This window comes from Pezoporus occidentalis, unplaced genomic scaffold (genome assembly GCF_034315485.1).
Source record: "Pezoporus occidentalis ecotype Australia unplaced genomic scaffold, CSIRO_AGI_Poc_V1 ctg68, whole genome shotgun sequence".
NCBI lineage: Eukaryota > Metazoa > Chordata > Aves > Psittaciformes > Psittacidae > Pezoporus > Pezoporus occidentalis.
In genome coordinates this window covers 324,451-347,165 of record NW_026916030.1, presented here as the reverse complement: position 1 = coordinate 347,165, position 22,715 = coordinate 324,451, and the positions used below count along the sequence as shown (strand labels likewise).

At 57.3% G+C, this 22,715-nt stretch overlaps 1 protein-coding gene across 2 annotated transcripts; it reads left to right on the top strand.

Moving 5' to 3' along the window:
* On the top strand, positions 1 to 20,789 carry SARDH (sarcosine dehydrogenase). Of its 2 annotated transcripts, none has more exons than XM_062641223.1 (22): positions 1 to 365; positions 450 to 555; positions 1,162 to 1,477; positions 2,332 to 2,510; positions 2,891 to 3,070; positions 3,664 to 3,787; positions 3,937 to 4,037; positions 5,348 to 5,452; positions 5,868 to 5,997; positions 6,842 to 6,928; positions 7,051 to 7,141; positions 8,795 to 8,936; positions 10,222 to 10,305; positions 10,789 to 10,902; positions 11,415 to 11,553; positions 12,080 to 12,193; positions 13,611 to 13,758; positions 14,107 to 14,200; positions 17,948 to 18,110; positions 18,432 to 18,600; positions 18,982 to 19,117; positions 20,356 to 20,789. In XM_062641223.1, the coding sequence occupies exons 3-22, from the start codon at positions 1,165 to 1,167 to the stop codon at positions 20,479 to 20,481; spliced, it is 2,739 nt and encodes a 912-aa protein (XP_062497207.1). In that variant the 5' UTR covers positions 1 to 365; positions 450 to 555; positions 1,162 to 1,164; the 3' UTR covers positions 20,482 to 20,789. The 2 variants fall into 2 exon arrangements, with proteins under 2 accessions (XP_062497207.1, XP_062497206.1); XM_062641222.1 differs by having other exon boundaries at positions 447 to 555.
* Positions 20,790 to 22,715: the final 1,926 nt, after the last annotated feature.

The window sequence follows — 22,715 nt, the reverse complement described above, 5'->3', positions numbered from 1 at the left end:
ATAGACCTGCAGGCTGCGAGATCTAAATGAAACGTTTGTTTTCCTGCCCACTCTAAATTCACGGTTTTGGTGTTCCCACCCTCACGTTGAGCTCCCGGGGCTGCCTTAGCAAACGTGTGAATCGAGTTTAGTTCTGCTCTGACAACGTAACTGCTGGGAAAGCTGTCAGAGGGTCAGATGGTGCTTTTCTCACCGTGTTTGCTTTCTGGCAGCCAGCTGACGGGTCCCACTGGCCCTGGCCGGGCTGTTTGTTCCCTGCTGGGCACGGAGCCGGGCAGAAAAGCGCTGGTTTCCGCCCTGTTTTGAATTTCTCTCTTCTGCCTGACTTTATCCTTTGTTGGGAAGCAGCAGAGCCACAAGAAGGGGTAAGAGGGACGTAAACCCCCGCTTCCCGGCCGCCTGGGCTGGCTCTGCTCGCCCCCGGTGTTGGTTAATGTTTCTTGCAGCAGGGGCCGAAGGGGCAGCTGCGCACGGAAGAGGAGGAGGAGAGCATCGGAGGAAGGCAGAAGCAGGGGCCCCGCGGCAGGGAGGGCCGGCCCGGAGCGCGCCTCGCTGGTGAGTGGGGTGGTGGGAACGGCCGCGGGGTGTCCGAGCAGCCGCTGCGGTGTCGCGGGAATTCCAAGCTGGAGCTCAGAGCTCCACAGGGACAGCGGGAGGCTCGGAGGCCGCCTGGCAGCGAGCAGGGTCTCGGTGGGGGGAGCTCCGGGAGCCCCCGTCCATGGTCTGTGCGACGGGGCTGGTGCTGGGCTGAGACCCCCTCTGCACCCCGGGAGCAAACCCCGAGGCACACCCGCGGGAACGGGGGTGCCTGCAGGCAGGATCCGACCCCGTCCCCCGCCAGCAGCTCTTGCACCGCCCTCGTCTGACAGGGACAAAAATGTGCCTTCATTGTGGTCACACAGCTCCTGAATGCAGGGGGGAGAAAAGCAGCAGCTCCTGCAGGCGTGAGCGAGCGCAGGCGTCGCCGCGCCCTGAGCATTTCCAACCCCTTTTTAAGCGGGGCCCCCCTGAAGGGTGTTTGGAGCTGCCCACGTGTGCCACCGGGATCCCGTGTCCCTGCTGGAGCGGGGTCCCAGGGCCGAGCCCCGGCGTTCGCTCCGTGGCTGGGAGCTGCTCGGAGCCTGGCACAGCACCCGCGGTGCCACCGAGGTGTCTTTGCAGGACATGTGGTACCTGAGCTGCGCCTGGCGGGCGGCCGCCCCCCGCCTGCCCGCCCCATGGAGGAGCCCCCGGGCCCGCGGCAGCGCGACCGGTCCCACGGCCAGGAAGAGCGTCCCGTACGAGAAGACGCTGCAGGAGGAGGGCTCCGGGAGCAGGGGGCCCAGCCGGCCCCCGCCGCGCGCCGCAGAGGTGGTGGTGGTCGGGGGGGGCAGCCTGGGCTGTCAGACCACCTACCACCTGGCCAAGCAGGGTGTCACCAGCGTGGTGCTGCTGGAGCGGGACCGCCTGACCTCGGGCACCACCTGGCACACTGCCGGTGAGGGGGGGGCACGGCGGGGTTCAGCGGGCACGGGGATGCTTTGGGATGTGCTGGTGTCCGTGGAGTGTGTCTGTGGCGCAGCTCTGGAGGTGCTGGAGGAGCTTTCATTGTGGTGAATTTCAGGGTTTCTGGGTTTTCATTTGACACAACTTTTTCTTGAGAAAACGTCCCCCAGGTTTTCTTTTTTTCAATTTTCCTTGTAGTTTTATATGGCCATAGGGAAAAGGAAAAAGGTTATTCCCAGGCTTTTTTTAATTCAACAAGCCAATTGGCTTTTGGAGGTTTTGTCCTTTTGGGGGTCATCTGCTCCATAAAACCCCCTTTTTCCCATTAATTTAATTCCAGACTGGTTTGGGTTGGAAGGGACCTTAAAACTCACCCAGTTCCAGCCCCTGCCACAGACAGGGACCCCTTCCACTAGAGCAGCTTGCTCCAAGCCCCTGTGTCCAACCCGGCCTTGAGCACTGCCAGGGATGGGGCAGCCACAGCTTCTCTGGGCACCCTGTGCCAGCGCCTCAGCACCCTCCCAGGGAAGAGCTTCTGCCTCAGAGCTCATCTCAGTCTCCCCTCTGGCAGGTTAAAGCCATTCCCCTTGGCCTGTCCCTACAGGCCCTTGTCCAAAGCCCCTCCAGGTTTCCTGGAGCCCCTTCCGACAGCGGAGCTGCCCTGAGGTCTCACTGAGCCTTCTCCCACGAGCAGACCATGATTTGCAGCGCTCCCACATCGCCACGAGATGGAGCGAGAGCCCCGTCAGGGCGACCCGTTCCCCGCGGGATGGGTGGTCCCGTCAGCATCCCGCCGGGTGACGGAGGTGTCGGAGCCGCGGTCCCACCCGTGTCCCGTGTCCCCAGGTCTGCTGTGGCAGCTGCGTCCCAGCGACGTGGAAGTGGAGCTGCTGGCGCACACGCGGGACGTGGTCAGCCGGGAGCTGCCGGCGGAGACGGGGCTGCACACGGGCTGGGTGCAGAACGGGGGCCTCTTCATCGCCTCCAACAAACAGCGCCTTGATGAGTACAAGAGGCTCATGTCGGTAGGGAGTAGCCCCTCGGTGTGTCCCCCAGCCGGGTGGGATTCTGGGCCAGCCTCCTGGCTCTGTGAGGCTGCTTGAAACAGGCAAAATGCTGGCAAATAGGCAAAATCAAATCCACCGTGGATTTTTACCCCTTCAGATAGTGGCAGCATCATTCCTCCAGCTGCGCAGTCAGCTTGCATTGAATGTGGGACCATATTCCCTGAAATCTGTGGAGACCATCTCATGTTGGATTTAGGGCTTCCCTCGGGCAGCAACTGTCTCATCTGAGAGAGAAACACATCCTAGGGAGTCTCTTCCTCCAACAGCAAGGGATGAGCAAAGGCTGCGGCTTTGTGTGGCTGCCTGCTTGAGCTCCTGGTTTTCTGTCCGGTTGGCAGCTGGGGAAGGTGTACGGAGTTGAGTCCTACGTGCTGACCCCATCGCAGACCAAGGACCTGTACCCACTGATGAACATTGAAGACCTGTACGGCACGCTGTATGTCCCCAAGGATGGCACCATGGATCCCGCTGGTACCTGCTCGACTCTTGCCAGAGCAGCAGCTGCCAGAGGCGCTACGGTAGTTCCTAATTAGCAATTAATGCCTGTTGACCCTGGGAGGAGATGTTATTATCCTCTGCCTTCCCCATCTTCCCTCTTTCCCACTGGAGCAGAGCTGCTCCTGCAGCATCAGGTCTTTGCCCAAGAAGGGTGTTGTCCTGTGTGGCTTTGGTGGCTGTTTGGGTCACAGTGACAAAGCTGGCAGGAACCGTAAGATCCAGGGGAAATACAGGATGAAAAGAACCTTTAGGAGCAAGGTGAGGCAATGCCCAGGGCAGGTTCCTTTAAAGAGCGGAGGTTTTAGAGTCAGGTAACACAATCTATTCCTTAAGGCAGGGACCGCCAGCCTGTCCTTGGTGTGTTGCTTTGCTCATGTGGAGGTAAATAACACCCTGGGCAAGTGCTGGGGCACAGAGCAGTGGTTTAAGTCCGCAGCTGGGGAGGGGTATGTTGGTATCAGCACTAACAGCAATAGCTGTTGGAAAGGGCCCTTGCCAGACCACTGCTCAGATTCACCTTTCCAGACTGGTGGAGGGGCTGGGTATCAGGTGAGCTGATGTCCTGAAGCCCTTGTGATGCTGCTGCGACTCTGCTGCCCTTCCTCTGCCCCAGATCATCGAGAACTGCCCGGTCACCGGCATCCAGGTCAGAGCTGACGATTTCGGGGTGAGGAGGGTGCACGCGGTGGAGACGGCGCACGGCACCATCCAGACCCCCTGCGTGGTGAACTGCGCAGGTACGGGGCGCTCAGCAGGTGGGGACGGGGACTGCAGGGCGGGGGGGGCTCTGTGTCCAGGGGTTCTGCCCCAGTCCCTGTTCCCTCGGGTGTGATCCGCAGCTCCCATGGGGGTCCCAGGGGTGCTCAGCACCGGCTGCTCTCTGCAGGGGTCTGGGCACCAGCACTGGGCCGCCTGGCGGGGGTGCAAGTGCCTCTGGTGGGGATGCATCACGCCTACGTGGTGACCGAGCGCATCGAGGGCATTCAGGTGAGTCCCGCACGCTGCAGGTCCCCGCTGTGCTCCGGGCACAGTGCTGGCTGCTGCCCCTGCATGCAGTGGGACCAGGCAGGGATGACCCCCATGGATCCCAAAACCTGTGGGAACCTCCCAAAATCCTGCCTGCAACACAGGTTGGGCTCTGCACCCAGGGAAGTGCGCACACAGCAGCTTCTGCTCCTAGCAGGACTATTGCGCTGCCCGTAATAGAGTCACATTTAGTACTTACCAACGTCATGATGAGCAGGATAATTGCCTCTTTTCTTTTTCAGTCTCAGTAGAATTGTTATCAGGTCCCTGGTGTGTCTGCTATCTGATGGCAGCATTCATAAAGATGCCAGACACTTTCTGAATGAGCCGCAGTCCCTGGCAGGCAGAGGTGAAGTTCTCTGTGCGTTTCAAAGCTGTCCCAAGAAGCCTGTCCCTGTTCTTTGGCTATGGAGAATTGTTCAGGAGCCAAAGGACGCTTCATTCACTCAGGCACCAGGGCTTTGAGGGTGACACATTCAGTTTCCATCCTTCTGACACAGTCTGTGTCTGACTTTTCAGTCCAAGAGGCCTCATTTTCCAAAGTGCTGGTGCCCATGATATTTGCACCCAGTCACTTGCTGTGACAGACACGGTGAGGACTTTGCAGAGAAGAGGCTGCATATTGCAGACCCCAGTACCTCTGCTCAATCCACTTAATCCCATTTGTCAACATGACTCGCAGCAGGCCTTACACCAGTACTTCCACACTATCTGAGTGCTTCTCTATCCATTATTCACAAGAACAAATCCCTGATTCTTTGCGCACTGCTGCCCTTGTGTTTGCTGCAGCAGCCTCTGCAGGGCTGGGGGGCAGAGCAGTGATGCTTCCCAGCTGGGATCAACCAAAGGGGCTCCCGCTCCCCCTGAGCATTCCCAGCGCTGTGGGTGCCATGGAGGAGCAGCTGCTGCCCTGCACTGAGGCCACAGCACAACTCCTGCCCGCAGTGCTGTGGTTCAACAGCTCCTGATGAGGCAGGATTTGTGCAAGACCTGGCTTGAGCTCGGGTGCCTGGTTAAGCCACTGCCCGTGACTTGGCCGGGTTTTGACCTGGGTGCCTTCTTCCTGGGACAATGCGGGCATCCAGATTTCAGGACTGAGGGAACCTCCGCAGAGCCACCGCTGCTCCCATCCTTGGCATGTCATGGCCACAGGTCCGGACCCTCTGCCCCAAGCCCCAGCTCATCCCGCTCAGCCCCGCTGGGTGCAGTGGGTGATGTTGGGGTCTCCCTGCGGCTCTCGGCCCCTCTCACTCCCCCTCCCTGTTTCTCAGAACATGCCGAACGTTCGCGATCACGACGCCTCGGTCTATCTCCGTCTCCAAGGCGATGCCCTGTCTGTGGGTGGATATGAGTCAAACCCCATCTTCTGGGAGGAGGTGAGCGGTGCCGGGAGGTTTTCCGGGGGAGCGAGGCAGGTTTCCAGGGAACCCACCTCGGAGGCTGTGCGCAGGCGTGTGTGCCTCAGCCCCGGCGCCTGCGGTACCATGCGTGGGAGAGCATCTCCCCTTTGGGTCTGTGGTGGCAGAGATACGAGATGCAGAGGCTGGGCTGGGGAGATGTAGAGGCCACCGTCTGGTCCCTGCCCTGCTGCATCATCCCTTATCCAGGTGTCTGAATTTGGGCTCACTGCAGACCTTTGGCTCGTCTGGGCTGTTCACAAAACCCCAAAGAAACCAGAGCCTGCAAAGCAGCCTTGATTTCCTACAGTCTCCAAGGCTGCTAGAGACAAGAGGTTCTTAGGCCATCAGCTGTGTTCTAGTTTGTGTCCTGACTCCTGTTTCCCATCTTCAGGTATCTGAAAAATTTGCTTTTGGCCTCTTTGACCTGGACTGGGATGTTTTCATGAAACACATTGAAGGTGCCATCAACAGAGTTCCAGTGCTGGAGAAAACAGGCATTAAATCCACTGTCTGTGGGCCAGGTAATGGAGCTGCAGTGGCATCAGGGTGGCTGCATTGCTCCAAGGATCCTGCTGGAGGCAAAGGGGGAACTTCATAACCCAGGGAGAAGACAACTGAACACAGAGTGCCTGTGGCCTGGCTGCAATGGTGTCATCTCCCGAGGGGTGGCATCAAGATGGGAATATTCTTTCCGCTCTGCTCTTGCCTTCTCCTGAGCACAGCACTCCTGGGAAACTGCCGGGCACTGCTGGGTGGGAGATGCCTTCCCTCCTTCCTTTGACATGGATGGATGACCCCCTGTGAAACAGGGAGGAGGATTGCACACCTCTTCCAGGGCTCTGCCCTGTCCCTCCTAGCTGGGATTTGCACAGGGATCATGGTTGAAAACCCTGTAGGGAGCAGCAGCTGCACCATGGGCCGTGGTTAGGGCAGGGGCCTTGGGCAGCATCAGCAGCCATCTCTCAGCTGAATAAAGTAGCTCAGATTCATGGAAGTTCCCAGCAGAAACCAATGAAGGTGACAGACGGTCATCATCATGAAGTACAGCCCAGCTGCTGAAGAGGCAGCAAACAGGTCCCTGCAGCTCTCTTCACTGGGGGACTGGGAGGTATAAAGAGGCTGCTTCAGCCACTGCAGTACCTCACGCACTTCTAGCTGGGGATTCATTCTGCTGCACAGGTTTTTAGTCTTAACCCTATCACCAAGGTGCTCTCCTCACAGTGCTGGTGTGCAGTGAGTGGGGGGCACAGCTACCCTGAGCCTCGGGTGCTCACCCTGCAGGGACAGGTGGTGCAGTGCTGCAGAGGAGCTGCTGTTTGAGTGTCCCCAGAGCGCCTGTCCTGGCACATCCCCTCTGTCTTGCAGAGTCGTTCACAGCCGACCACAAGCCACTCATGGGGGAAGCCCCAGAAGTCCGAGGGTTCTTCCTTGGCTGTGGCTTCAACAGTGCTGGTAAGAGAGTTGGAGGGATCACACTTCGGGCACCCCTGTGGGCATCATATTCCTGGCAGAGCCTGGTACCCACAGCTGAGTTGGCCTCCTGGCCTCAGCTTGGTCCTTGCTTCTTCCCCCAGGGATGATGCTGGGAGGTGGCTGCGGGCGGGAGCTGGCTCACTGGATCATCCATGGGCGGCCGGAGAAGGACATGTATGGCTACGACATCAGGCAGGTCACCCCAGCTGCCCCAGGTCCCACGTGCTCCATCGCTCATGTCCCTCATCCTTGGGTGGTCCCTGGGGATGGGTTTCGAGGCTGGATGCTGCCATTAGGAGTGGGTGTCTGGGCAGCATCTGTGCCGCAGCCTGTGTCCTCCAAGGAGCTGGAATCAATTATGCTCAATGGCTTTAATGAATTTACACGTGGGGTTTATCTCATTTGCCTCATTCCGCTTCTATGCAAACAGCTTCCCTCAGACACGAAGAGATTGCAGTGATGGGAAAGGACAGGGTAATTACATTTGGGTTTTGTTGTTGTTCAATTAGCACTGTGCCTAATCCTCTAAGTTAATAATTGGGGGTGACAATATTTATAGGAGAAAGATTAGTTCCCCCCCTCCCAGCACGACAGAGCTTTGGCTGTACAGATGTTGCTGGCTCTGTAATTGCTTTTGACTTGCTTGATTATACTTGATTGGGTTTGGGCTTTCTTACAGGGCTGCTAGAGACAGCAACCACCTTGTCAGGGACAAAGCCTTTAAAATCATATTGCTTGAGTGGTAAAGCTGGTAAACACCCCATTGACTCGGACTGGGAGGAGAGGGGAGTCAGTGCAGAAATCAGCAGGAGATGTGTCTGGATTAGCCAAGCATCCCCATATCCCATCTGCCCCATCATCAGGCTGGTGTCAGTCCCGGTTTTTCTTTCGGTGACGATTACTAAGCTCCTCTTTAAATAACTCCCTTTTCTGCACATTTAAATATTTATCCTCTCAAAACACCCGCTTGTAAATATTTCATCTGGCAGCTGCTGCTCCTCTTGCCTCTGTCAGCAGCTCAGCTCATCGGGGAAGGGGCTGGGGCTGACAGGGCAGATGGGATCAGGGGATGCTCTGGTCATGGCTTTGGAAGCATCACTCATGCTGCTGCAGCACCCTCCCTGGTGCTTCTGCTCTGCACCCCCCGGAGGGGAGGCTGAAAGTGCCGTTTTAAAAGGCCTTAGAGATGGCTTCTGCCTTGCCTTGGCCAGCTCCAGGCTCCCTTTCTCCAGCCCTGGGAAAGGTGCCACTGGTGCCTGGGGCTGCTCTCCATGAGTTATAGGTCTCTGGTAATAACAACCTGAGTGTGTGCTGAGCTGGCACATTCTTTCAAGGAGCTTTTCTATTTGAAAGATGAAAATATGTCAGAACAGATTTAAAATGCTTTGGGTTTTATTTATATTTCAACCTGAGGAGAACTGGATGAAAAATGTGAGGGAAGTCCAAGGCTCTTTCTCTGGTCAGGGCTGGGTTTAAACCTGGCTCTGTGTGAGCTGCTCTCTGGGGCCAGCCCCTTGCTGAAGTGGAGCAGAACTAACATCAAGTTTTCTCTTTTTCTGTTTCCCGTGCCCCGGCAGCGCTGGTTTCTGCTCCCGATTGCTCTGGGTTGATGTGCCTGGAGCAGGGCTGGGGAGCGCAGTGGGGCCCGGCTCCGAGGGGCAGCGCTGCGGCACGGCCAGCCCCAAGCCCCCGCGGTTCCTCTGCTCTCCCAGCCATGGCCAGGGTGCAGGAACTGCTGGTTTGCACCACAGCAGCTCCGTCCGCATCCGGGTCTGGCCAAGAGGGCCACGCTGAGGAGGCAGCCTGGGAGCTGGAGGGCTCATCCGGACCTCTCCCTGCCTCCAGGAGGTTTCACCGCTCCCTCACCAACAACAACCGCTGGATCCGGGAGCGGAGCCATGAGTCCTACGCCAAGAACTACTCCGTCGTCTTCCCCCATGACGAGCCGCTGGCGGGGCGCAACGTGAGGAAGGACCCACTGCACGAGGTACGACCCGGGCCCCAGCCAGGGCTGCTGTGCAAGCAGTGATGGGAGACCCTGCAGCATAAAAGAGGTGGCCAGGAGAGGCTGCAGCTGCATCCCTCAGAGGCTTATTCCATTCACTGCCTGTCTGGTGTGAGGGCTGTGGGATGCTGGATGCTCCCCACTCACAGTGCAGAGCGAGGCTGGGCCATGAGGAGGGCTGTGGGAAGCGGGGAGCAGCAGTGCCTCTGTAGGGACCCTTTGCTGGCACCCCCTGAGTCCGGGCTGGTCGTGCTCCCTGGAGCTGCCAGCCAGGGCTGGCTTCTGCTCTGCCTCGGCCAGCCGCTTCCTGGTACACGCCTCTGTAGGTGAATGCTTTCGAGATGCAGCACTTGAGATAAAACCTCCCGTTTCCAGTGTTCTCCTGCACCCGCAGTGCTGCAGCTGTGCAGTCCAGAGCCCCCCAAGCACCCAGCACTCCCGAGGTGCTCGGGGTGACCCGGGGCTGGTGCCTTGTCCCACATCCCCTGGCAAGGAGCAGCCACTTTCCTCAAGCCTATTCCTGCTTGTCGCCAATTCACACCCCACCGCTCCGCTCCCCTCCCGATGGAGAGCAGAGGCTCCAGCGGTAGAGCAGACATCCCTCCTGCCGGCCCCCGGTGTTTGCTTGACAGCTCAGTTGTTTTCTGACACTGAGGATGCAATTTATTTCATAATAGCCTGTCTAATAAGCGATGCCCATTTGACTGACAGCCTGGTATTTATACATGCAGCTCCAGAACATGCGCTGTGTTTTATAAATAGGCACTGAATCACTTCTGAAACGCTCAACAAAATCTATTCTTTTCCGAACAGAGGCACCAAACAAAAATATCTTAATGGATCCCTAATTAATTGCGGGCAGAGAGATTTTCCTGAGAGCACAGAGGAGGGATGAGAAGGTTGATGTATAAATCTTAAATGTTACTGTATAATTACTCTTGTAAACACTGGGGAGAGTCTTCCGCTCTGGATTTAGCGCCTCGGACAGTAATGCCTGCACCGTGCGCCCTGGTGAGGTGCACGCTGAGCCCCATCCTGGCTGTTGAGGCAAACACCTTCCTGGGGACAAAAAACCCAGGCAATTCACAGGCAGTCTGGGTTTGCCACTGCTTTGAAAGGCAAACTGCAGAGCTGATTGTGGCTGCTCATAGCCAAAGCCAAGGGGTCACAAGCCAGGTCTTGGGGAGGGCAGCCTGGGCCGCTCAGAGAGCAGGGATAAGGCTTCTTTTAACCATTTGTTCCCATTTCTCTGGCTTTGCTCTTGCAGGAGCTGCTGCGACAGGGCTGCGTTTTCCAGGAGCGGCATGGCTGGGAGAGGCCTGGCTGGTTCAGCCCTGGGGGGGCAGCCCCGGTGAGCACCGTGTGCTATTCAGGGTGTTCATGGCACATGTTTTTGGGGGTATTTGTGGCCTGTGTTCAACCTGGAGGGTGCTGGCTGTTCGTGGCATGTGTAGGATGCATCCTGTGTGTGCAGGGTGTGTGACATGCTGCAAGCAGTGCCATGTCCCCCAAACGGGTCCAGAAAAGCTGTTGGGCTTTAACTCAGTGTAACAGCAGTGAGAGGGAGATCCGTGTGTGCACAGTGTGTGTGTCCGCCTGTTCCTCCACAACAGACAGCATCTGCCTGCAACACCCCCAGAGGACAGGCACTGATCCCACTTCTATGTCTCGAGAAGAGTAGTGGGCAGGGGTGCCGGGGAGGGGACCCTTTGCCATGGGCAGGTGCAGCACAAGCCCATTCATCTCCTGGCATAGGGTGCACGTGATCTGAGCAGCCCCTTGGCTTCAGCCTCACATCATCTTCCTCGCTGTCCCCATCCTCCCTGTCCCCCAGGTCCTGGATTACGACTACTATGGCGCGTACGGCCGGCAGCGCCATAGGGACTACACCTACAACCGGCTGCTGGGGGACGAGTACACCTTCGACTTCCCCCCCCACCATGACATTGTAAGTGCAGGGAGGAAGCCAAGGCTGCTGGGCGCATCTGGAGCCGGGGTTTAGAGGCAGAAGAACCCCTGCCACAGCCCTGCCTTAGATGGAGTTGGTGAGGCTCAGTGGGAGGGAAGCAGCAAGCTTTGCCCAAAACTGGGGAAAATGTTCCAAAAAGATTGAGAGAAGCGCATGGCCTCTGCTTGGAAACCTCAGCAGAGAGGCCATGGGAATTTCACTGCTGCTTTCTTAATGAATTGCAACTAGCTTTGGGGGGAAAACCCCATGTGCTAAAGTTTAACCGTTATTATTGATAACTGTCACTGTGTAAGTGAGGTAAGGAGTGGGATCTTTGCATACAGGATGGCCTCTCAGGCTTGCTCCGTTTAAAACCTGGTTTTCCAGGCGTGTTTTGGAGCCTTTGAAGGGACTGGGCGAGTGCCTGGTCTTAACGCGCATCTTCTAATGTGCATCTCCTCTCGTGGAGTGAGGATGTGGCTCAGCTGCAGCAGCGTTTGCTCTAACTGCAGATCAAGACCGAATGCTTAACGTGCAGAAACGCCCTGGCGCTCTTCGACATGTCTTACTTTGGGAAATTCTACCTCGTTGGTCCTGAAGCAACAAAAGCAGCAAACTGGCTCTTCACTGCTGATGTGAGCAGAGCACCAGGTACCGGCTCTGCCCCGGGCGGTCACATCGTACCCCAAACCAACCCAAACTGGCTTTTCTTTCAAGCGCTGTATTGTGGAGGGCATGGAAGGGTGTGGAAGTGACTGCTTTCCTTGCATTCACCAGAGGCGAGATTCTGCTCTCATTTACACAGGGGCAAAGTGCTCTGAGCTGGGGGGTGAAGGGTGGGGGGTGTCTGTCCCTCTGGCTCCGGCTGTGGCTCACAGCTGGAGATGTGATGCATGAAGTAAATCAAGTACAACCCTCTGCAGCTGCTGTTTGCACAGGGAGAAGCTGTCCTCATCTCTGGGGCTGGGCAGCAGCTTATGGCATTTCTAAGGATGTAGCTTCAGCTCCTCATGCAAGGCCCAAGGGAAAGGGCATCACTCCTCTCCCCCTCCTGGTGCCGAGACATTCAGGGTCGGTCAGGGCATGCCCATGATGTCAGGATGAGCACAAACCTTCCTCTCCCCGTGGCTCTGTTCCGGGGCTGGCTGATGGCAGCGGTGCCGGTCTCTTCCCGCAGGCTCCACCGTGTACACCTGCATGCTGAACCGGCGCGGCGGCGTGGAGAGCGACCTGACCGTCAGCCGCATCAGCCCCGGGGCCCCGGCCTCCCCCCTGGCCCCCTCCTTTGAAGGTAAAAGCCCTGAGCAAGGCCATGCTGGATGCGGGTGTTTCTGCACCGCTGTGGGATCGCTGCCGGGGGTTACGTGCCTGCAGCTCAGCTCCCAGCCTTCCACAGAGACCTCTCCAGTCCCAGCAGCCGTGGTGGCAGGCTCGGTCCAGCATCTCCTCCATCCCCGCCACACTCGGGGTGATCACATTTACCTAACGGCAGCCGCCTGCTTCTCCCACCTCTGCCTCTTGGTCCCTGTAACCAGATTATCCCCCGGGGCCCTGCTCTGCTCATCGGTGTTATTGGGTTTGTCCAGCCCTGGCTGGCAGCTCTGACCTCTCCCCACGTCCTTATCAGCTGCAATAAAGAGGAATTGAAGCGGCGCAGAGCAGCCAGCCCAGAGGGCAGAAATGGCATTAGGCAGCAGCAGCAGAGGAGGAGGAGGGTGCTGAGCTCAGCTCCAGCAGCCATCAAGAGAGGTTCTCACTCGGGTGGCCACAGGGCCCTGTCCCCATGCACCGGCACCTTCAGATTTGCTGCTTGGAAGGGTCCAGCCCAGCAGCGGGTGCAGGCACAGGGCCGGGGTGGTGCAGGGGTGACCTCAGTATCTTCAGCCTGGGGTGGTCGGGTACTGGTGAGCAATTCCCTCCCCGTGAGAGAGCCCCGCATCGCTCTTGTCTGGGCGCTGGCGGGGGCAGAGGGCGGTGGAAGCGGATGGCAGGGCTGCAGGTCTGTCGGGCGATGGAGGAGTTTAATTGCAGCAAAGTCTATTTTTCCAATTACAGTGGGTGGCTGCACTTGCTGTCATTGTGACAGGCTATCAGAGAGAAATTCTGTAGTGGCAGGAGAGACAGGGGGAAGATTGATTCCATAGTAATCAGCTCTCAAACTCCATCCCTGGGGATTTTTCCACCTAGGATTACTGATGAGATGAAATTCCTCCTCATACACAGAGCAGCCCCTGCACTGGTTATGGCCCAGTCGCTGCTGCCCTCCCTGCTCCCAGGGGCATTTCCCAGCTCCCTCCACGCTTTGGCTTTCATTCTGTATTGGGACAAAAGAACGGATGCTTTTGCCGTTGGTCTCAATGGACAAAGAATTTTTTCTCTTCCTGTGCTGCTCAGACACACAGAGGCACCTCCAGGGCTCAGACAGCCTCTTTTACCTTTTCTTCTTCCAGGTTTTAATGGTCGTTTGTTTTTCACTGTGCTGAGTCCCACAAAAGGCAGCATGGACGTTAGCAGAGCCCAAAGCCCTCCTTTGCCCCATCACAATTTAACCCTCCTTTCATGGCAGTCCCCCCAGGCAGTGCAAGTGAGAGGGGCTCAGAGATTCAGCTCAGCCTCTGGAGAGCAAAACTAGCCCTGAGCTGAGCTGGGCACCACCCCCAAGCCCCACGTTCTCAAGCCTGAAAGGCTGCCGGGGGGGTGTCTTCCAGGGGATGGCTACTACCTGGCTATCGGTGGGGCTGTGGCTCAGCACAACTGGTCACACATCACTGCTGTGCTGCAGGACATGAAGCTCCAGTGCAAGCTCCTTGACTGCTCGGAGGAGCTGGGCATGATGAGCATCCAGGGCCCCCTCAGGTGAGGAGTGCTGTGGGCCCTTCCTTGCACCCTGACCATGGAGAGTGGGAGGGATGGATGGAAGGATGCAGAGATGGATGGAGGGACGCCTCAGATGGAGGTTCCTGTGTCAGGCAGGGGTGGGTGTGAGCCCCATGACAGCAGGCGATGCTCTGACTGGAGGAACACTCCATTTGCTGGGGAAGTGGCATTTCTTTTGAGGCTCTCACAGCACCATGTCACCCACGTCAGCTCCGCTCTGGGGGGACGCCTTTGGCTTGCCAACAAGACAAAGCACATTTAGTGCCAGCTCTGAGAGCAGGCTGGGAGCTGCATCCGTCACCACGGCCGTTTGCTGTTTCCCCACAGCCGCGTTGTCCTCCAGGAAGTGCTGGACACCGACCTCAGCAACGAGGCTTTTCCCTTCTCCACGCACAAGCTCGTCACGGCCGCAGGGTGCACGGTAGGATGGGGATGGCCTTTGAGCTTCCCAGGAGCTCTGTTTGCTGGTGCCCGCCGCCAGCCTGAGCATCCTGCTGGGGAGCTGCCTGCCTCCACAGGGCTCAGTGGGCAGCCAGGAGGTTTTGTTGTTTTTTTTTGGTTAGAAAAGGCCAAAAGCCATGGTGGGAGCAGGGCTTTCCCCCAGTTGCCTGCCTGGTGCCCCTTGCTCCCCCAGCCACCCAGTGGTGTCAGAGCCCAGGCTCAGCTCAGGAAAGGGACGTGGTGACTTGTGGCTTTGCAGTGATGTTGGAGGGACAAGAGACGCCTCTCACAGCCCAGGGGTCAGCTCTGGTGATAGAGAAATTTCTCTGACACTCTAGAAACTTTCTTCATAAACCACAGGGGCGATGTAAAGTGAAGCATGTCAAGTACTGGCAGCGAGGGCTGGGCAGCCTGTGGAGCTGCTGTGTTTGATCACAGGAGAAGTCTGACAGCCTTAAGCTTCCTGTGCAAGCACAGATCATCCTGCATTTGCCCAGGCTTCAGGCTCACGTCAGTGGTTATGCAAGAAAAGCACAGAAATGCTAATGCTCCATGCTGACACCTTGGGCTAAGCTCCTCAGAGCTGGAGCAAGGGGATGGAAGCTCTTTGGGGTGGTGGTGGAAAGCAGCACCACTGTCAGCTCGTGAGCCTGGGAAGAGTCAAGGAAGGGGGGGATGCTGCTGGCTCCTGCCCCCCTACCAAGGCTTCTTGATTTGTAAGTAGGAGCCTAGTGAGGGTTTAGAGTGGTTTAACTAAGACACAGGGTTTGCCCAAGTCACATTAATCCTCCAAACCAGCCCCATCAGTGCGCCCTGTGCTCCGGGTGCCAAAACCCCACAGTGTGACCAGTGTCACCCAATCCACTGTTGCAGGTTGTCCAACACATGCATTTCAGCCTCTGCCAGTGAGCTGTAACCCTCCCCACGTCCTCCCCGACATGCCTGTGGCAAGCTGGTAACATCCCATAATAACCTCCTGACTCCCTGGGAAAGGTGTGTGAATGCTCCCTTTTCCGGAGCATGATCAGTTTATTTGCATTTCACTTGAAGTTTATACAAAATAATCCAGCTGGAACTCGCTGTAGACATCGTGTGGGTGCTTGGGAGTGTGAATGCCCTGGCTCTCAGGAGAGCAGCCCGAGGGGTGTGCGAGGGCACTGGACTGGGGGTCCCTGCTTGCTGCTGGGCCACCCTTTGGGAGCAGCCCCCGCTGCACAGCGGGCACAGGAGAATCCATCCCACGCTGGCGTCAGAGGGTTCTCAGGACAGTGAGCTGGCACCTTCCTGACATTATTGCTTTCCAGAGGCGTTAAACTGAACCCAGCATCTTTAAAAAGTTATCACTGAGATTTTCATGCATTAACTCAGTAGTGGAACAAAATCAGCTGGAGTGAAAGGAGAGCTCCAGCAGAGCTAATGACTCTGGAAATTACCGACTGGTTTGTGAGTTTATATATAGCGACTCTCATTGTATTGAGCAGCAGTGAAAGGTCTCCCTTTGAATTTCACTGCTGGATACAGGGTGAAGTTCAGGTTTTCATTTTCTAGATACTTAAAATGCTTTTGAATTGCTGCTCAAAAGCCCAGGAATTGATGCTATTGCATAGCTCCGCTTGAAATCTAACAGAAAAACCTGTTCCCAGGGGAATTCAGCAGGAGGCCAGCAGGAAGGACTGAGCCCAGCCCTCAGCATCCCCCTTGGCCTCTGTGGTGGGGTTCGCATTCCTGCCTGGGGTGCACACATGGGGCACCCCAACCCAGCCTGGCAAAGTTAATGACTGGCACCCCAGTTTTCCCAAGGATTCCCACTTTCTCTGGAGCCCTGCTCCGCCTTGCCGCTCTCGATGGGATGCTCGGAGCAGAGTGGGTTGAGGCAGCTTCTCTCAGGAGTAACTTGCTCCTGAAAGTAAAGCGCGCTTCAGGAAGAGCCCCGGCTGTGAGCCGCGGGCAGGGTCAATGAGTCAGGGAGGAGCCTGTCAATCCCAGAGCATCTCCCGCCGGGATGAGGATGGCAGCCGGCTGCAGCGCCTTCAGCGCTGGCTGCTCCCTAATTCGATGACACCTTTGTATGGAGTGAAAAGCTCCTCCCCACCCCTTGTGCCTGTGCACCTCGCAAAGTGATTGCCAGCCTTTGTGCTTCGCTGTGGGGACCGAAGGGTGGCTCACAGCTTGTAAGGAAGCTTGGAGTAAATTCCCCATCCCTGTGGCATTCCTTCCTCCTCTCCACTTCCACTGTAAAGGTTGAGGCGTCTTAAAACCTGCCCTGAATTCTGCTTGAGGACATTAGTTCTGTAGCACTGGTAAAGCCCATGGGTGCTGGGGAAGACAAGGATGGGTTTGGGTCCTCAGCCAGTGCCTGTGGCCATCCTCACAACAGGGAGCCTGGGCAGCCCTTTGGTACTTCTCGTGCCTGTCACTGCCTGTTGTTGTTTGTACCTGGGGTTAGAGAGCAGAGCTGACACCAGCTCCTGGTTGCAGTAAGAGCTCAGCAAAGGGCAAGATGCAGCCTCTGTCCCAGAGAAACCTGGAGCCAGTGTGGGCAGGACAGAAGCAGCCTGGAAGTCTGTTCCCAGATGGAAACTGCTTTGGTAGGTCTGGAGATCACAATCTAGTGTGAAGCTTGAGTTACTCTCTCTCCCAAAGTGAGGTATGCATTTGCAGTTGATGTGCATCTGAAGGGATGATCCGCAGGGGTGGAGAAATCCAAAGGAATGCAGCAGAGGGAAACACAACTCAGACTCAAAGGCCATCTCCAGGGAAGGTGTCTGAGCTGGGGTGGCCCCAAGTGGCCTGGAAAGCTTTGGAGATGCAGACTGTTTCAGTAGGGACAACAGGAGGGTGCAGTCAAGCACGGTGAGAAGGGGCATGAGCACAGGCAGGGTGATCTGAGCATGGCCCAGAGGTCTGCAGGCAGGCAGGCAGGCATGTCTCCCTGGATGAGGCTTCCCCTGAGAAGCACTGAGTCCCCTGTGCTGATCTGCTCATTCCTCTTTGGAGCTTCATGCTTTTTTGGAGCTGATCTGACAGCAGAGAAACAACACTTTGGGACACAGCCTCCACTGGGGGGACCCTGAGCATCCCCCCAGGGTGGGAGAGCAAGGCCTTTGGGTGCTGTGCTCTGAGAACACCACCCCAAGTGGGGTCATCCCCAGAGGACAGCAGCCACAAAGTACCCCACAGCAGGACAGTCCTGCTGGGGATTGGCCTCCCCCTCTGATGGGCTGATCTGGGGAGGTGCAGGGCTGGGAGTGCACACAGGCTTTCTTCTGGTGTTGATGGGTCAGTAGAGGGAGGCAAAACCTGGCTGGAGCTGGAGCATCACAGCTAATCCCAGCCTGGGTGGAGATGGAGCATCACCTCTAACCCCAGCCCCTGTGGAGATGGAGCATCACAGGTAACCCCAGCCCAGGTGGAAATAGAACACCACAGCTAAGCCCAGCCCTCTGGCTCTGGCAGCCCTGGGGTCAGTAGCCGGAGGATGCTGAACACGGCCACCTCCACCCGCAGGCCATCTCTGCTGGTTACTGGGAAGAGTTGGGTTTGAGGTACCAAGTTCAGGCAGTCAGAGATGAGAAGCTCAGGGAGAGCAGGGAAAGGCCGTCCCCCAGAGCAGGGTGCTCCTGGACAAGCCAGCGTTCCTCCACGGAGGCAGCATGCGGCTCGGCAGCCTCTCTGTGCTGCAGAGCCCGGCTCCATCGCAGCAGTGTTGACCTCTTGCCTTTCGCAGGTCCGTGCCATGAGGCTGTCCTTCGTCGGGGAGCTGGGCTGGGAGCTGCACGTGCCCCGGGCAGACTGCGTGAAGGTTTACCAGGCGGTGATGCAGGCGGGTGCCCGGCACCGCATCGCCAACGCTGGCTACAGGGCCATCGATAGCCTCAGCATCGAGAAAGGTTTCTTGGTTTCCTTGCCGCAGTGCTCACTGCCTTGCCTCTGGCCAGGGACCAGATGGGCTTTTCCCAGCTTCAGGGGTGGGTTGGTGTGAGACCAGAGCTCTGGTAGCTACTGGCAGAGATGCTACTGGTCCCAGTGCTCCTTGGTGAGACTTCACCAGTATGGGCTCCTCTTGAGGTAGCTTTGTCAAGGGCCAAGTGAATTGAGGGCCACAGGGGTGTCCAAGAGGCAGGGGTGATGTCTTGATCTCCTGATGCTGCTCGCCCTGGGCTTGCTGCCATGGCAGGGAGAGACTGTGGACCCATGCTTGCTCTCTGCAGGGTACAGGCACTGGCACGCAGACCTGCGCCCCGACGATACCCCTCTGGAAGCAGGCTTAGCCTTCACCTGCAAGCTCAAGTCCAGCATCCCCTTCCTGGGCCGGGAGGCTGTGGAGGCTCAGAAAGCCAAGGGCATCTTCCGCCGGCTTGTCTGCTTCACCACCGAGGAGTGAGTACCACTGGGTGCCCCAGGATGAGCACCTTCAGCTATCCCCAGTCACCCTGTGCCTGGGCACACACGTGGAGCTCCGCTGCAGGCTGGCTCAGCTGCTTTCCACGCTCTAATTCTGTCTCTAATTTAAATCCCACCGCAAATTCCCTGCCGGATGTTTAATGGGAGCTGGAAGCAGTGTGACAGGGAGTGGGTTTATCTGGTTTCACCCGCATCAACAGGAGGTTTTGCAAGTCGGGCTGGGATCAGCGCAGGGAGGTTCAGGAACCTGCGGGCGTTGGGAGCCCTGGCACGTGGGGTCCGGACTCCTCAGATCCCTGTGCTCCGTGGGGTCCTGACGTGGGGTTTGCTGAGGGCAGCTCTGCCCTCTCCTTGCAGGAAGGTGCCGATGTTCGGCCTGGAGGCGGTCTGGCGGAACGGGGAGGTGGTCGGCCACATCCGGCGGGCGGACTTTGGATTTGCCATTGACAAAACCATCGCCTACGGCTACATCCGTGACCCGGCGGGGGGCCCGGTGAGTGCAGACCCCAGGAGGACGTAGCACTGGTTTGGATTTGAAGCCACCCGCACAGGCCTGTTGGATGCCAAGCGATGCTGCGGCTCGATGGCAGGGTCGGTCTCCAGCTCAAGTGCTGCTCAGTTAATTGCAGCCAAGTAATTGCAGAGGTGAATTAACTTATGCCACACAGAGCAGTGGCCAATAGGCGTGCAGCAGGCTCTTAATTAACCCTGGCTCTCCTGGGTAGTAGATCAGATGCCCTCATTAAGCAGCATGCTATACACAGAGGCCAGGGAACTCGTGGGGACAGAAGGCTGCGGATGATGTCCCCAGAGACCCTCCCTGTTGCAAGCCAAGAGCAGTGCATGTGCTTGTGCTTTCGCTTTCATCCTCTTGCCTTGATTTTCAATCTGGCATCACTGGAAGATTCCCAGGTCAAGTAGTTTTGTGTTCCAGTTGCCCCCTCACACCCTGAAGGGATCTTTTCTCCTTATGGCGAATGTTGTGCCCTAAATGTTCCTTCCCTTTCCCACTCTCTCCTTTCCGTGTTACTCTCACTCTCCCGGTCATACCCACCTCTCCCTCCTTGCAGCCCCCAGCACAGTGCTCAGCACCTTGCTGTGCTGCTTGTAAGCCCATTAGTATCCTTCCCAAGGATATGGCCCTTCAGTGACCAGGTGTGATCTCCCTGGCTCTGGGGACAGGGCTCCATGATGGGACGTGTCTGCAGCATCGGGGCTAGAGAGTCACAGGAGCACAAGAGGTACAGGGGGTGAAGCAGGGAGGAGGGAAACAAACAATCTGTGATGATGAATTACTGACAGTTTCCAGCACTGGGTGACCCCGTGGGCTCAGCTCTCACCCATCACATCAAGTGGTGACATCCTGGCTGCCACCACACTCCCCTCCTGCAGCCAGGGCTGACTGTGTGGGGTGTAAAGGTGGCCCCTCTGGCAATGAGCTCCCACAGCCTGGCTCTAAGTGCACTTTGCACCAGGTGCCAGTGAGCAAATACACAGAAAAACCAAAAACAACCTCCTGAAAAACAAAATAGTGCATTGGTTTTGACTGGTTTTAGCTGAGTGCTTTTAACAACCCGTTTCCCTCCTCCCTGTGCACCCTCCTGGGGCAGCAGAGCTGGGTTTCTGTGGGAGCTGGCCCAGTGTTGGAGCTGGGATGCTGCCCATGGGGACTGGTGCCCACGGGGGTCTCACGGCACCTCTTGGGGTGTTCTCCATGGCTCGGCCTTGCAGGTCTCACTGGATTTCGTGCGGAGCGGCAGCTACGAGCTGGAGCGGATGGGGGTGCCCTACCCTGCACAGGCACACACCAGGTCCCCGTTCGACCCAGACAACCAGCGAGTGAAGGGCATCTACTGAGCGCGGGGCCGGCGAGCGGGGCTGCAGCTGCAGTGGGAGAGGAAGATGCCATTGGAAGCTGCTGGCTGAATTCCCGGCCCCCGTTGCCCCAGGTGGCTACAGGGTCTGCTGGGGGAGCCGGGGAATTGCCTGCAGCGAACTCATCAACCAAAATTAGGTCAAATGATTGGGGAAGATGAGGAAGGGATGCCAAAAAGTCCTAAGATGTTGTTGCTCTGTTTTCTAAATGAAGCAGTACCACTAAAGCAATAATTCTTTTCCTTGGGTTAAGTGGCCTGAAAACAATGTTTTGCTCGACTGCAACTGAAGTGGTTTCAAATTTTGTATTTGCTGGAAACTCTTTCCCTCAAAATGTAGTTTCACGCTGTCTGGAAATGGATTTTTTAAGCTAAGTGCTGTTAATACAGCTGTACCTCCAACGCTGCCATCCCGCTGGTCCCATCCTGCCTCAGTCCCTGCTCCAGAAGTGTCAGCTGCCCTGGCTGTGCCCAGGGGACCCGGAGCTGGGGTGGGAGCACTCTGGGGTTGTGGAGGGAAGGGGCCAGAGGCCCAAGGACACTCGCACGGTGGATGCTGGGCCTGCTGCAGGGCTGTTCCGCACTGTGAAACTGTTGGCTTTACCCAGGGGGTTCCAGGTGGTTTTTTCCCATCTCCACAAGCACAGATTTGTCTCCATCCCGGTCACAGCTGCAGCTTCAGCTCCTGCTCTGGCAAAATGCTCCATTGTGGCTCCAAAGCTCAGAGCAAGTTTAAGCACCAAGCTCTGCCGCTTCCAGTGGTAGTCAGCACCCTTAGGGAGTGGAGCCTGGGGTGTGGAACATGCAGTGCCCGCCCCGGTTTTGGTGGTGGGGCCCCAGCGCTGTCTCGGTGTGCGCTGGCTGTGCCAGAGGGTCCATCTCCAGGTCTGAACGATGACCTTGTCCTTCTGGGGGAGCAAAGGTGGGGTCTGGTTTGCAGCTGTGGGGATGGGGCCATGTTGGTGCTTGGGAGCCTCTGGGTTTGAGATGAGCAGAGCACAGTGATGCTGTGCAGCCCTTGGACTGGGGAGAGGCTCTGGTGCTGTGCCCCAGAGAGTGAAAGACACTCCCGAGGGCGAGTGCTGTTGGAATCTGGGTCCTTGATCTCTCCTGAAGCTTTTACCTGCCTGAAGAAACAATCACACAGCATGCTTTATTTCCCTTGACTAGGTTTGCTTGGTTTATAACCTCTTTAGAGCTGATTTCAGTTCCTCAGCTTCATGCAACGAGCACCATGGGCAAGAGCCGGAACTCTCAAATGCTTTGGTTTTACTGGGAACATTGCAAAACGAGTTTGAGGTGATTTTTTTTCTCTGAACAGGAGGTGATTGCACCCCCTGATCCTGCCCTGATGGGGAGCAGAGGAGGTGGCCCCTGTCCTGACCATTTGTCCTGGGGATAAATGAGGTACCGAGCACGCTGCCTCTCTGTCAGGGATCCACTGCGTGCCTGCCAGGACCGGGTTTTGCTTCAGGTTTTCCCCCATGTTCTGACCCAAGATCTCCCTTATCCCAGGGTGGCCGGGAGGGGAGGGCTCAGCTGCCGCCTGCCCTGGATCACCACATCCCAGTGCAGCAAGAGGCAGGCGCCCAGCCAGGACCAGTGGGCTCTGTGCAGCACCAGTGGTCTTTCCTCGGCTTCTCCCAGGCAGTTTCCCCTTTGAGCTCAACAGCAAAGCACAATTTCTAATTTATTTTTTTTTACAGTTACATGTTTAATGGAGTTTTTCCCGCAGAAAGGTTTCACGCGCACACACACGCACACACACACCCCCCCCTCGCTGTGTCCCTCCTCCCCATCCCTCCTCTCTAACCCCACCAGAGGTATCATTTGTTCCCAGCCATTGGCACCTGGTGGCATCAAGACAAATAATCCCCAGCTCAGGGGAGCAGGAGGAGAAGCGTGGCAGGGAGCTTGGTCCCTGCAGCAGGGAGGCAAGTGCTGGGGGGTGTCACAGCATCCCTCCCTCCATCCTCCTGCCCTGCTCCAGGTGCCAGTGTGGGAGAGTGCCCATGGAGCCACCCTGGGCTAGATGGGACTGTGGGGTGCTGGGAAGGCTTGTGTGCTGCTCCCACACAGCTCTGTGCTCTGTGCCTCAGTTTCTCTGCAGGAAAACAAGCTTCTCCGCGCTCCCCAGGGCCGCGCTGGGTTCGGCACAATAGCAAACCTCCACGTTATTATTCTGGGGGCGGAAAGCAGCATTACTCAGAGCCAGGA

Excerpts from the sequence above, each read along its gene's own strand:
- SARDH (XM_062641223.1), top strand. The coding sequence starts at position 1,165 with ATGTGGTACCTGAGCTGCGCCTGGCGGGCGGCCGCCCCCCGCCTGCCC. Across the intron at positions 3,788-3,936 it reads CTGCGTGGTGAACTGCGCAG|GGGTCTGGGCACCAGCACTG; the intron begins GTACGGGGCGCT and ends TGCTCTCTGCAG. Across the intron at positions 5,453-5,867 it reads ACCCCATCTTCTGGGAGGAG|GTATCTGAAAAATTTGCTTT; the intron begins GTGAGCGGTGCC and ends TCCCATCTTCAG.